The sequence below is a fragment of the Salvia splendens genome, chromosome 4, assembly GCF_004379255.2.
Source record: "Salvia splendens isolate huo1 chromosome 4, SspV2, whole genome shotgun sequence".
In the NCBI taxonomy this organism is placed as follows: Eukaryota; Viridiplantae; Streptophyta; class Magnoliopsida; order Lamiales; family Lamiaceae; genus Salvia; species Salvia splendens.
Genome location: NC_056035.1, coordinates 569,745 through 584,426, shown reverse-complemented (window position 1 = coordinate 584,426; position 14,682 = coordinate 569,745). Strand labels below are relative to the sequence as shown.

The 14,682-nt window shown below is 38.4% G+C and overlaps 2 protein-coding genes across 4 annotated transcripts; both read right to left on the bottom strand.

The window, feature by feature from the left end:
* Window positions 1–3,502: 3,502 nt before the first annotated feature.
* Window positions 3,503–6,320, bottom strand: LOC121797719 (subtilisin-like protease SBT1.5). The gene has a single exon (XM_042196405.1). It carries the CDS (start codon window positions 6,278–6,280, stop codon window positions 3,908–3,910), a length of 2,373 nt encoding a protein of 790 aa, XP_042052339.1. The 5' UTR covers window positions 6,281–6,320; the 3' UTR covers window positions 3,503–3,907.
* A 2,062-nt stretch (window positions 6,321–8,382) lies between these two features.
* On the bottom strand, window positions 8,383–13,817 carry LOC121797717 (AT-rich interactive domain-containing protein 4-like). 3 transcript variants are annotated; one of them, XM_042196403.1, is made up of 16 exons: window positions 13,431–13,817; window positions 12,880–13,246; window positions 12,604–12,792; window positions 12,213–12,266; window positions 12,018–12,106; window positions 11,587–11,863; window positions 11,436–11,492; window positions 11,276–11,307; window positions 11,048–11,183; window positions 10,780–10,953; window positions 10,008–10,628; window positions 9,784–9,921; window positions 9,587–9,685; window positions 9,390–9,490; window positions 8,972–9,062; window positions 8,383–8,880 (listed from the first exon to the last, which is right to left on the bottom strand). In XM_042196403.1, the coding sequence occupies exons 2-16, from the start codon at window positions 13,027–13,029 to the stop codon at window positions 8,785–8,787; spliced, it is 2,304 nt and encodes a 767-aa protein (XP_042052337.1). In that variant the 5' UTR covers window positions 13,030–13,246; window positions 13,431–13,817; the 3' UTR covers window positions 8,383–8,784. The 3 variants fall into 3 exon arrangements, with proteins under 3 accessions (XP_042052337.1, XP_042052336.1, XP_042052338.1); XM_042196402.1 differs by having other exon boundaries at window positions 12,880–13,231; XM_042196404.1 differs by having other exon boundaries at window positions 12,880–13,226.
* Between the last annotated feature and the right edge of the window lie 865 nt (window positions 13,818–14,682).

The window sequence follows — 14,682 nt, the reverse complement described above, 5'->3', positions numbered from 1 at the left end:
TTGATAAGTGTTTCAGCTTACAAAAATGGTCACAAGATCAATTGAAAAAACATGATATGAAAGGTGGAATAAGAAATATTTTGTTCCTTTATCTATTACTCGTATTTTGCAATGGAGTACTCCTTAGTTGTGTTGATAGTAAACTTGATTATTAATATTAGTATCTATTTTTTTAAATAACTTGATTATAAAAAAATGTTTGTAAATAATTTTCCCGAGTAGGACAATAGAAAGGGGAAATCAAACAATTACTAGAAAAACATTTTCGATTGTTTTACTGTTTACAATTAATGGAGGTCAGTCATGTCTTTTGACATTAATTCTATTTTTGCTAGTTAAGTTTTTATATTCAAACTGAGAATTATTTGCTGCAGAATATAGACAAGAGCTGTCATTAATTGACAGGAAACTAATGCTGGATTCTTTTAATCCAACTTTATGTTTAATAATATTTGCAGGTTAATAAAAAATTACCATATGGTTATTATAGATAGATTTTGGCATATTCTTATTATGTTACATGCACTAGTAAGTACTAGTAACTTTCACTATAGTAGGTTTGAATTTTTCAATCCCCATCCCATTTTATATTTATCAGTTTTTCCTTAATTTCATTTAATATTGAAATTATTTTTAGATATTATGCTTGTAAACAAGAAACTCTTGAGCTCAAATTCAATTGAATACTCTTATTTTCCTCGATTAAATTATTTTTCTAAAAAGACAAACTTAATAAGAAATGTTAAAATTCAAAACCACGTGAAGATTCTCAGTTTGACATTTCTTGATAAGTGACTAATTAAAGATTCAATTACATCAATTATTATGACTTTAGACGATGTAAAATTTCCTAATCTTTTCGAGAAAGAACTAGAAAACAACCGATTCACCTCATTTTAATTATTGCATTTGTAATATGGTGGCTCAATTTAAGATTCTACTTTCCCATAAGCGTTGAGTTTGTACACATACGAATAATTTGTTTAAAATATTAGTATAATTTAGGTGATTAATTGATTGGAAAAGATGGACGGCTGTCCCAATTAAAATCCAACGTCCTTTTAAGTTAAGGACAAAAACTTATCTAAATTTGTCTGATTTTTTCAAAGTTTTAATATACTTATCAAATTAAAATCTCACACGTCAAGATTCCAAATGATCACAAAATAGCTTAAATGAGAATATTGTGAACAATAATAGGAAATGTGACAATATAAATATTAAAAAAATGAAATTGGCAAAACATGTGATTATGTCCTGGGACTTTTAGATGGTGCTGGATCATTGAATTTGTAATTTTACCTCACCACTAACCATACAACAACAATAAAAATAATAATAATTATTATTATTGTATAGGTAATATCCCTATGAACGTGTGCCAAACCAAACACATAAACAAAAAATTCCAGCGGATAAACGTCTCTTGCTTTTGCATTTTTGATGATCAAAAGAGGGCAAGTTGTGAAGTAGCCTCCATCAACTTGCAACAATGAAATAAATAATTAAATTCCCTTCAATTGTTTATCTGCAACTGGTGAAGTAGTGCAATAATTAAAATAATGTTTTTTCAGTCAAGATATTATCACTCCACCAAGAATGCGATTCCATGGTAGTACAACTATAGAAGGCTGTATAATTTAGATCGTTATAAATTGACCTAAATATTGCCAAAAAATAAAACATTGAATCTAAATATGTACTACTACTACCTACTTGAGATAATATGATATTTAACAAGTCAAATTATCAGAAAATTATAGTTTTCCTACTAAGGGATAACCACAAATAAATCCAAATTATTTCGTTATTATTTTAAAAAAACTATAGAACGGAGTAGAAATTGTCCAAATTTAAAGGGTTCTCACAATTTGTTTTATTTACTATGGCCTAAAAGACTGTAGCTTAGCGCATGTTCTTTATGGGCCAAAATGCATGGGCCTAATCTATTTGACTGGGCTTCTATCCGCGTTCCGTCGCGGAGAGACGGAACGCTCGCGCAACGCGTTGCAGCACGCCGTCCCGTCCCGCGCCCGTCCCGCGGCCCGTGCCTGCGAGACACGGGACGGGCTGTCACGCCACGCGCCGTGGCGAGGTGGCGCGCCCCTGCGCCATGCGTGACTCCCACTCGCCGGCCCACGAGTGGGCGTCGTCATGCTAACGCAATAAATCAATTTTTTTTAAAAAAATCGAATTTAAAAAAAAAAACTTTTTATTTATAAAATTTGTTTTATATTTAAAAACAATTTTTACAAATAAATAAATACAAGAAATTCGTAATAGCCCACATATATTTGATGGGCTTGCGAATTTATGAAACTCATTCTTGGTTGCTTCTCTTTTATAGAGACAGCCTTGAATGTTTTACGTTTCACTTTCGATGTGGGACAAAGTCATTCTTGGTTGCTTCTCTTTTATAGAGACAACCTAGAATGTTTTATGTTTCACTTTCGATGTGGGACAAAGTCATTCTTGGTTGCTTCTCTTTTATAGAGACAACCTTGAATGTTTTATGTTCCACTTTCGATGTGGGACAAAGTCATTCTTGGTTGCTTCTCTTTTATAGAGACAACCTTGAATGAATTTGTCCCACATCGAAAGTGAAACATAAAACATTCAAGGATATCCATATAAAATTGTATTTTAAATTATGTCATTTTTATTTTTTTTAGGATTTTAATTATGTTTTTTTATATTTTAAGTTGTATTTTTATTTTATGCTGTAATGTTATTTTAATTTTAATGAAGTGTGTTTGTTTTAATTGAATTGTGTTGGAAATATAAATAAAAAATGAAATTGAATGAATAGTAATTTAAGGGACGGTTAAGGGATGGAGCGTTGCAGGTTTCGTCCCTTAGTTAAGGGATGGAGTAAAAAAGTACAGTGAGCCCTCAAATAGTAGTTTAAGGGACGATATGGAGACAGTGTAGTGGATGCTAACCATGTCTTAAGTTGATTTGACAGTTATCTGACTATGTTTTTGCCTACACATAAAATTACTCTCTCCATTTGCGAGTAAATATCTCAAGTTAGAGTACTATTTTATTATATTAGTTTTATTATAAAATGTGAGATGATAGTTTTATTATAAAATGTGAGACGAGGGTGAGTTAGTATAAAATGAGATTCATTATCAAAATAGTAAAACCGTAAATATGTCAATTATTGACCGACTGATCGAAAAAGAAATTAGTGATAATCAACGACAGACTGATGGATTTCATGAATAAATGGAGTAATTTGTGTAGATCATTTAAAATTTGTGTTAGAATAGCATGATTGTCTGTCGGCAGAATGTAGAGTGGATGATGATGTGCATTTCTAATCATAAAAGCAGCTCCCACACAAATTCAACCAAAACCTGCATATATTCTGTGAATTTTTAAAATACCAATATTTTTTTAGTATATGTCCAAGTAACATAGATAACGAAGTGTTTGGAATTTGTGCCATGTAGAGACACTTTAGACGTTCAAATAACCTAAAATTCCAAAGAACGGGTTAATCACAAAAGATAATGAAAAATTTACCATCAATTCTTAAAAAATACAGTAACAAGCTTTTTTTTTGTTTTTAAAAAAAATAACCTACTTCCCATCTCCATAATTTCATAAACAAGAGGATCATGAATCATGATCACTTTGATATGATCATATTCATATACACCGCCACCAACATTACCCTTCTTTTTTACAATTACTACATTTTTTCATTAGCACCAACATCACCCTTCTTTTTTACAATAACATTTTTTCATTCTTAAACATGCTAAGACATCTTAGCATCTTCACCACTTCTCTATCTCCCTCTTCCTTCCTTTCCCTAGTATCCTACCCATCAACCTACACTAAAACACCTCACATTGATGATCATCACCAAAACCTCCATTCAATTCAAGAATCATGATCAAAGGGGTTGCTGCAATGTCACCACCACGGCGCTCGTCACGTTCCTCTTCCCGTCCGACCACATGATCGAGCCACTCCTCACGACCGAGCTCCCCGGAGACAGCTCCACCGTCTCCGTCCGCACCCTCACTAGAAAATTCAGCTTCTGCCCCACCCGCCGGAAAACCAACCTTTCCGGCTCCACTGTCACCGCAACACCCACCGGAGGTCGGATTCTCACCGTGTAGACGGAATCCGAATCTCCCACATTCGTCACCGTCCTAACAAAATGCGCAGACAGATTCCGCTTCCCATATTGCTGAAACACAGCGGCCAATGTGGGATAGTTCAAATTCCCAATGTGGCCGGCGTGCCTCGCGCCGGCGCAATCTGCCGCCTTCCTCGTAATGATCCGAATGTTCGCCACCGTGTAGTTCGAATTGCAGAGGAAATCGACGTAGTCGAGGGACGAGATGTCGTAGACAAGGCCGGGATCCATGGCCTTTTGCGGGTGGACGTGGCCGGCGCCGTAGTCCATCACGGTGGACACATTGCTGGTGGATTCATCCAGCATTGTCTCTCCGCGGCTGTCGTGACTGTATGCCGTCGTCATCAAGGCCGACTTGATGGCGGCGGGGCTCCAATCCGGGTGTGCCGCCTTCAGCAGGGCGGCCAGCCCAGAGACGTGGGGGCACGCCATGGACGTCCCCGAGAGTATGTTGAACTCCGTGCTCCGCTCATCCGAGGCGACTCCGCTCGGGCCGACGTTCGCGGGCCAGGCCGCGAGGATGTTGAGGCCCGGGGCTATCAAATCCGGCTTCAGGATCTCTGGAGTCTCCGAATTCGGGCCCCGGGCCGAGAACGCGGCCACGACCGGTGCCGGAGCTACGTTGAGCCGCGTTCCGTGGAATATGATTGTGGCCTCCGCCGGACAGTTCGATTTCTCGGCGGATTGGATGTATTTTCTGATTTCATCACCCTCAGCCGCGCCAACCGCCGTCGCCGGTAACAAGTGGCAATCCGCCACCAAGCCCTCGCCGTCGAATACTCCGTTTGCGATAATCACACCAACGCCGCCGGCTTTCTTAACCACTTCCCCTTTTGCCGGTCGGGAATTAATCCCTCTGTCGCATAACACGATTTTCCCTGTCACCAAATTAGGATCTAAAGAGCCATCCAAACAGAGGGAAGATGAATACCCATCGCTACCTTCGCCCCCGGCGTAGATTAGCGGGTAGAGCTTATCGTGCGCAAGCGCCGGACCGCCGTAGATACTGACGCCGGAAATCTCCCCTCCGTCACCGAGCTTAACGTTCGCCGGAAAATCGCGGTCGATCGTCCCCGCGCCGACGGTTGTCATCCACGGCGCGACGTTAGTGACCGTCAATCCGCCAGGGCCACCGTTTCCGGCGGAGGCGGAGACGAAAACGCCAGCGTCTGAGGCGCTGAAAGCTCCGATCGCTATCGCGTCGAGATAGTACGGCACCACCACTCCCCCGACGCTGAGAGAGATCACGTCGACGCCGTCGGCGACTGCGGCGTCGAACGCCGCGAGGATGTCGGAATCGTAGCAACCGGCGTTCCAACAGACTTTATACACGGCGAGGCGCGCCTTCGGCGCCATCCCCGCGGCGACGCCGTGGGCGTAGCCGAGAGTCGACGCCGGAAAAACGTACCTCCCGGCGGCGATTGAAGCGGTGTGAGTGCCGTGTCCGTCTGAATCTCTAGGAGATCGAAGCTCCGTCGTTTCGTTCATTTTGCCGTTGCTCGCTTCATAACCAGCGCAGAAATACCTAGCTCCGATCAATTTCCGATTACACACATCCGCCGGAAAATTATCAGCGGCAACACACTCTCCTTTCCACTTCGCCGGCGGAGGACTTAAATCCCGATCATTGAAGCTCTCTCTCTCCGGCCAGATCCCCGTATCGATAACTCCAATGACGAAATCCGACCCAAAATCCGACTCCTTCAACAACCCCGCACTATCTCCCGTCTTCAACCCTAGAAACTCTGGCGAACGAGTCGTGTGCAAGTGTCTCACCTGCTCCGGCAGCACCGCCATCACTCCAGGCAAATTCCTCACCTTCTCCACCTCAATCGCCGACAGCTCCGCTGCGAATCCGTGAAAAACGTTGTCGTACGAGTGAATCACCCGTCCAGATGCCGCAACGGCGGAATCAGACGAGGTGGCGACGGATCTCAGCGTCGATTCGTACCAATTGCTGTGAGTGAGGTATACCGAGGGTTTCGCGTCGTGCTGGACGCGAACGATAAAGGTTTTCCGATACTGCTGCGGCTTCAGCGCGGAGGAGGCGGTGAGAAGGAAGGGGATTAAGAGAGAGAATATAGAGAGGGGAGAAATCGTCATTGGAGGTCCAGATTCATTCATGCAGTTTCAGTAGTGCGTGAGTATTTAAGGTGACCACACTGTGAGCTGGAAGAATACAGTCCTCTTTCTAATGATGTGATTTTAATGAGCGGCTGAGATTGATACCTGGGATTTGAGTTATTTAATTACTACTACCATTAGTCTATCACTAGTGTTTAAATTTTGGTTGCTAGATTATAGAGACGAAAAGGTCGCTTTGAAATAGTTTGGGTAAAGAATTATTTGAATCAAATATATGACAGCACCTTAATACTAGGGATTATTGTTATTTGTGATGAAATTATAAATATGATAATTTTCTGCTCTCTTTAGAAATAAATTTGGACCAGCTATACTCCATCATTTCTCATACTCTATGTGATCATTACTTTACCTTTTTCAAATAAAGAACAGTGTCTTTGTTTATGTACAATGAGTTTAGTTAAATTGGAGTATATACTAGCCAGTATAGCTCATAAAGTGATCTAATAATTATTAATTGAATGCAGTGATGCTTCCTTATACAATAAAAGATTTATAGGGAACAAACAATTAGATTTGACGGCTAAGTAGGTCACAATCAATTTTTATGCTAAATGAGGCTGTAACATAAATGTATTGCTAAATCCTACAAGTATAAATTTGGTAAATTGACGGTGACGGGTATCTATTTTGTATTGCTAAATAACCTAGATATCGGTGAGGTCCAATCTTGTTATTATTGGTAATTGTTTTTTCTATATTCACATCGACTTTAAGGCAAAGTTAAAGTGTTTATTGCAAATATAATAAGGTATTTATGAAATTGATAATAGACAAAATAAAATACTGAAGCTAATTGAATGTCACGTGTGTGCTGCAATTGTTGTTGAGTGCAACAAAACACACTCGTTTGTCGTTTTATTCCAGTAGTAAAAAGCATAGTCCTTTAATATATTAACTTACTCCCCACTTACCAAAAGCAATTAATAATAATAATAATAATATACATTTCTTTTATTCTTATGTTACCTAATATTGAACTGATGCCTCTACTTATAGCATCATTAACCTCATCCTCATTTCAGATCTCAGTCCGCTCCACATCATTATTCTCCTAAATTTAAGTCATAGGCCACAATTACTCTAACCTTGCAGGCCCAAGCCAAAAATTGCTCTCCTCCAACGCGTCGTGACGCGGACCGGGACCCAATAGCGATCCGGCCCGCTAAGTTAACAATGCTCTTATAATATTGTTTGGTTGCATGGAATGTAGTGTAATATATAATGGGGGTCCTGCCAAATAAAATGTGTGTGGATTGGGGATTTGGGGTATATATATAATTTGAATACATAATTTATTACTGTATAATTTTATTTTCATAGTGGGATTTTAAATATTAAAGCCTTGATATAATATAGGGTGACTTATAAGTGTGGTTTATAACTAATTCTTTTTAAGTTGCTAATTATATTAATTCATCAGCACTATTAAAAATGTCAACACGATTTCATTTAAATGTCAATAAAAACTTAGTTGATATTTTAATACACTGTACTGACATTGATATTTATCAAAATAATATATTTAAATATCAACACAAATTTATGTTGACATTCTAATATGATCATGTTGATATTTGTAACATATTATATTAATGAGATAGTAAGTTAGCAATTTAAGAAAAATTAGCATTAAATACATATTATTAAACTTATCCGTTTATCAGTTTATATATAGATGGATTGACGAAAAATCTTTACAATGACGACTCCCTTAAAAAGTGGAATTTATCTAAATAAAATAATTAATGATGTCAAATTTAAATAATAGTAACATAAAAGTTAACAGTTTCGAACATACTACTTACTAATGAAGCAAAACAATAGTGACACGAAAGAATTCAAATAATCAAATTAATTTTAAAAATTTTAAAATTGTACTATCGATCCCACAAAAATAGTTACCTTTTCATTTTTGGCAAATCTTTTATTATCTTCATAAGGTAAGCCTCCGTCTCCAATCTTCACTGATAATATTTCAATCATTTTTGTTTGTCTCTTACTTTATCAATTTTGTATTAAAATACAGTCCCAAAATTTCTATTTTTATGGGATGGAAGGAGTAGTGATTTACTCCACAATTAATAAATTACCTTCAAAATTACTATTTCAAATGTATATCAAAGTACATATATACAATACAAATGAAACCGAGATAGGACATTTGAGGCATCTATCGAGTGACATTTTTCATAAATACTACAAGAGCTAAAAAATGTCTTGGCTCAGATACCATATAATTACACATAAAGCAACTAATTTGGCTATTATATCCAATTAGCCCCAACAAATCCCTTTTTTGGGAAATTTCCTACCACCTACAATTATCCCACAAATTACATTTTCCTCCCCATATGTATTCAATATTTCGCCTCTCGCCTCCTTCGTAAAATGAGGGGAAAAAGAATACCTTTCCTCCACACAGAATAGCGTCAAAATATAATAACCCAGAATATGAGGGGTCATAAAGAATTATGAAAAACTCAAGAATATCCATTTCCTGATTTCATCTTTTTCTTGTAACTAGTAACACTGCATTGTGGGCATATGTATTCCAGCCCATCTGTCTTGGCATAATCCTGAAAATTCAAGAAATTGTGGTTTTCAGCCATGGAAATAATCAAATAATGGCTCAACAATTTAACAGTGGTTGTAGATTTGAGATGTTACTTTGAAGGCCCCCAAACCGGGCCGTCGGTCGCAACCAAAATGGGCCCACTCCCCGCACAAACCGCAGTTGACCCAGTCTCCGGGCGCGCTACTGGTGAATGCTCAAAAACACCGATCATTAGAGATTAACTAAAGGGATAAACATAAACTATTAGCCTCGTGCTAAAGTGTGTGTCCAGCAGATCGCTATGTTCGAGAAAAGAGAACTCGAGCATTGGTGATTGACTCGAAGGCCAAAATAGAGCATAGTAGTGTGTTGCAAGCGCGTATGTGAGTGTGCAGCAGAGCATAATATTCAAGAAACGAGTAAATTTTAGAAAACATCGACTCATGCTACAAAAATCCGTAGTAGGTGTGTGCATGTATCTGTGCGCGCGTGCAAAATCGAGATAAGAGAAAAGAGGGATTGCAGAAGAACCTGCGGCATAATAAGCAGCACTCGCCATCGACATCATCGTGAGCCAATTCGTATTCTAGAAGGTAAGTTTCATAGTGCCTTTTGAGTGTATTTCCCACGCCCTGGTTCAAAAACGTACGTGTATTAAGTTTAAGCAGGATTAAAATGCGTAAGCGCAACAAGTTTCAAAATTAAGAAATCAAGTTTTGGGGCATTACAGTCATTCTATTGGTAACCGTGTGATTGCGCATCTTTGAAAAAACCTGTCCTTTCCAGTTAATTCCGTTTCCGACGTGAAAACCCCCTCGTGTGACAACCTGATCGTGATCCAAAAACCATCATCAAACTATGTTACTAAAATGATATTATTTCGATCCTTTAAGAAGCATTACTAGGAGTCTAGGAGAAGTCTTACTTCCCGGTAGAGGTTAAATAGATCGAGACGCTTTGCATTTAGTATGGCATCTGGGAACTCGGCAATGCCCCCTTGAGGGATGAGACGATTATGCCCTCGAAGGATGAGGAATTGCATCACATCCTTAAGAAATTCCTCCTTCACGAAACGAGAAGCAGAAAGATGAGAACTATGAAAATCAAAACAGAAACAAATGGAAATATTTAGATTGAAGAACAATATACCTCGGAGCACACGTGCAATGGGCTTCTCCCACAACCATGCTTCTTTAGAGGGAGAGGATTTAAGGATATGACCTGCTTAGCTAATGAAGCCGAACTTGATTTCCGATGGGAGGGTGGAGTTATCCCAGCATTATGTTTTGCCGGAGGAGGAGGCAAGTTAGCCTTCACAGGGCCTCCATCGTGCCCATCTGCCACCGAAATTCTAGAAAACGGAAGCATCTTTTGGTGACGAACGTGAGGGATGGGCCTTAAGGCAGCTATCTTGATTCTTCGTGTATGGGTCATACTTGGCAAACTGACTCCGTTCGATAGCAAAAGTTCGTTCTCTTCTTTTTTAATGTAGGTCCGGCTTCCTGCAGCTAAACTGTTTAAACCGCTGGTGGTAATTTCCAGGCAAATTGAAGGCCTCTTTCGACTAGGAGGAGGTGGCCTTAACCAGGATGGAGGGCTGCTGATTTTTAGATTATTCGAGAATCCATTCTTCCCCTGCATTGAACAGAAAAACAGCAGACGTTCTGCATCTTCTCTCTCGAATGAAGCGACAGCCAATCCCTGGATGCTGGCGATTCCGAGGGCCACAAAATTACGGTACGAAATATCAGGTGCTAGTTGCCTCAAAACCTAAAGTCAAAACCAAGAAGCACTTAGAAAAATAGAAACATAAATTTTTTTTCGATAAATGACATTCTAACGAATTTAAATGGTCATGTATAAAAAAATGGGTGCAACAGCCATATAAAATGGAACAGTAAGAGAAATGAAAAGTTAGTACCTGTGAAGCCCAAGTCGGGACTTTCATACAGACTTCGAATACTGCTGCTCCACACGCTACTGAGACGGACCTTCGAGGTTCGGATACGGGCGGTTTGTTTTCATCAGAATTTGGCGGTACATGGATCAGCTCGCTCTTGTCAATGATTTCACTCTTTATATGATTCTCCAATAGCTATAAGAATTGGTTGAGTAATTCAGCCAAATTACATAAATAATAAAGAAAAAAAAAACATAAAGCCAACATTGGAAAAGTTTTAACGCATCACCTGATCATCAAAGCATGTTTGAGCACTCCCCGATACCAAAAGAGAAATGTGGGCTGAACTACTGGTTGATAATTCACATCGCATTGTCACGACACCCCGAGAAAATGTGCCAGCTTGGAGGGGTGGAGGTAGAGCACTGGAAAATGATACAGGCAGGTCAAGTTCCCAATCTATAACAACAAACGATGAAAACAGTACCAACAACATGTGAATTGCAAACAAACTCACCTAACCCGATTGTGAAGTTTGCTCCCTCGCATCTAAATTAGCACAGGTAATAAAAGTTAACCAAACGAGCACTCAAACAGATCATCATCTAAAGAATGAAATTAGCAATAACCAAAGATTAGTTTTTTTCATCATTTTTCAGAAGGGTGGAGGTGCTTACTTCAATACTGAGGAGGGCATTCAAACCATCCTCCAACGGACTCAACAAACGAGAATCCTGAAAATAGTAATCAATTAGGTCCAAGTTTTCCTTGTCTTTTTCAAAACGACGCATTAAATGATACGTTGGAATTTTTGGTTTACGTCATTACCAAGGAACTAGCCACTCCACAGATGAGGAATCTCATGTTCACATCATCGTCGTATATCTTTATTGCAGGAAGGGAGCCAGAAGTGCTTTCTTCATCTTCCCCAGCATCCTCAATCTCGGGAACGTCGACAGTGATCCTAGGAGGTTCCCCAAAAAGATTAGGGCCCACCTCATCATCGACTTTCTCGCCGCCAGGGAGGACACAATTATTTCGAAGACAGTAAAGCCGAAATGAGGCATCGGCTAGTTGGAACGCATCCCATGTATGACATGATGAGCTACAGCAGATAACATAAAAGGCACCAGGTTAAGATTTTAGCAATTTATATTGAGACATGGACACAACAATATATGGAGGACAGCAATGTTTGTCACACGAGTAAGTGAAAGCTACCGTATTTGTTAAAGTAATCAGTAAGTAAATATAATTACCTTTGTATTACAGATAATAGAGCATTACGAAAATGGCTAGCCGCATAGCATGAAAATGAGTTCTTCCAGTATATTACGTATGGAATACCCTGCACAGATGAAGACGGTGAGCCGGAAGCAAAATCTGCATACAAATTTCTTTTCTTGTCAAAAATTGCTAGCATTTTCGAACCAAAATTACTCCTCTCTGCTTACCTTCGAATGAAGAGACTTGGCCAACTTTTCACTGTCTGGAACCTCCAAATAAACCTTCACAAAAGAGTTTACTTCCAATCAGACTTAATATGAGCATTAGGGATATCAAAGTAAAAACTTTAAGCCAAGATTTTGAAAAGTTATTTTCCCTACTAATGCTCGTGTTACTAAGGAGAAACAGGCAATCAACCACTGACACTCTTGTCTCAAGTTGACATCGAATTTAATGCATGTTCCTCTTCACCTTTATATAAACTAAACTACTCGTTGTTTGTAGCCTTGTTCGTATATTAAAGAAAAAACAAACTTCTACATAGTGGCAACCAAGAACCAATCCAAATGCTAATAGCAAATATAACGACAACTTGGTGGAGAAAGCAAAAAAACATACAGTAGTCGGAATTGTGGAGCTAAAAAGTCCAGAAACAGCCTCAGGAGAGGACAGCTCTACCCCTCCCCAAGGGAACGACCCAACTTCCTCATTTTCCAACTGTTTCCCTTGCAAGTAAACAAGATTCGGCTGCAACGAATCAAGAGATTTGCGGAACTCATCTGGTGTCGGATTCTTCAGCGTTTGGACCTAACAATGCCAACATAACCGATGTAAAAACTGCAGCAAACAACATCAGGTTTGACTTAGACGAGCTAATAAGCATCATTTATGCACCTCTAAACGTCCTGAAGATGCAATTTCAGGGAAGGGGAACCTCCTCTTCTCCTCCGAAACATCTTGATTCCGCTTGCTCTCTGCTGGTTCCGAACACAAGACCGCGAGAAGATTGCAAGTGTGTTTCAGAGCTCCTTGGGTGTGGAACATATCCAAATCACTGGTTTTTACTCGAGAAGAGAAGCAAAACTTATCCAAATTTACTTATCTCTCACAAAATCCACTTATTCTCCACTTTAAAAACCACATTCAAGCATCATTGCAGCAGCATGATGAACGAACTTCACTTGAACTAGCACCAAAATTCACAACTTATTTCCACACAAATAGCACAGAAAAATTGAGGCCTGATCTGCAGAAAAATTAACTGAACCAAAATCAAACAAAAGCAAATAAATTTCTACAACATCCGAAATCATAACTTAAAAAAATCACACAATAATTACGTAACACTTCAATCTCCCAACTTATGAATACCCAAAATCAGCTGAAACAGAAACAAAAGACATTGAAGATTTCGAAAACCCAGATGATAAAACAAACAAACTCACCGACCCAGATGGAGAAATCAACAAAGATCGCCGCTTTCAAACCAAAACAAGTCTCCTATCGCATACAGAGGGAAGAAAAAATAGGAAACCCTAATGCGACTGCCTTTTTAATTCAACCCCGATAAAAATCAAACCATAAAAGAATAGGAAAAGGGGAAAATAAAAAAAATCGTGTGTTTCAAGAATCTTTATCAATTGATCTTCGAAACAAGTGATGGACTCGCTCTATCCACCGCTAAATCATCTCCATCTAAAAAAAATTGGGGAAATCTTTAATCTTTATTATAATGTGCAATAAACTAAATTCTTATCATAGTGATCTGTTAAAACTTCAATTCTTGTTAACTTGAATTCATCTGCTATTATAATTAGGTAAGTTAATTGCAGTAATCATTTACTTGCAATTTTTATTTTATTTTTGGATTATCAAAGTCAAACCACATTTCAATTTTCGTCCCAAATCATAAGGTGTGTTTCAGCACTGTTTTCATTCATCCCCTTTTAGGCTAGGATTGATTGAATTATAATTGGAATAAAATAGAGGGAATATTTCTGGGTGCTTTGGAAGAATACGACTGTTGTATTGTTGTCATCTTCTTTCTTCTCTTTTCCTTCAATTTTGTTTTATTTTTTTATAAATCATGTTGAGTATGTGTAATTCATATGAAATCAAATGCTGAAAGTGAAATGGTGTATGCATGGTTGGGATATTGCATTCAATAAACAAATTCAACATGGAGGAGTGATTTTGAATGGTAGTGTATGGTATTCTTGTTCATCTCCCACCATCAAAACTAAAGTATTTTTTGAAGTAGTGTCTGAGATATTAAAATGCTAATAAATTCTTATTTTTAAAAATATTTTAATGCCAATAAGTTCGAATATTATACTCCGTTGTTTCTGTCATTTTTGCACAATAAATGTTTCACTTTTTTAATAATGATTTCATTTACATGCTGCTTGTCATGTCCAACACTGAACATTTAACTACATTCTGCTTTAGGAAATCCAAAGTAGGGAGTTATCCTTTACAAGTTTGAATTTCGTATACAAGTTGGGAATAATATATTTAATCGTATGAATAGAATAGACGTAATATGTGACAGAGATACAAACAATTTCACCTTTCAATTTTGACTTTAAAAAAAGACCACAAAAAATTGACTTCAGTGCATACTCAGTGATTAAATAACCTACTACAATGGGTGGCCGAAGTGAATAGTTATAGCATTAATTAAAATTTACAAATCGC

Excerpts from the sequence above, each read along its gene's own strand:
- LOC121797719 (XM_042196405.1), bottom strand. The coding sequence starts at position 6,280 with ATGAATGAATCTGGACCTCCAATGACGATTTCTCCCCTCTCTATATTC.
- LOC121797717 (XM_042196403.1), bottom strand. The coding sequence starts at position 13,029 with ATGTTCCACACCCAAGGAGCTCTGAAACACACTTGCAATCTTCTCGCG. Across the intron at positions 11,864-12,017 it reads CTATTATCTGTAATACAAAG|CTCATCATGTCATACATGGG; the intron begins GTAATTATATTT and ends TATCTGCTGTAG. Across the intron at positions 9,491-9,586 it reads CGGTTACCAATAGAATGACT|GGCGTGGGAAATACACTCAA; the intron begins GTAATGCCCCAA and ends TTTTTGAACCAG.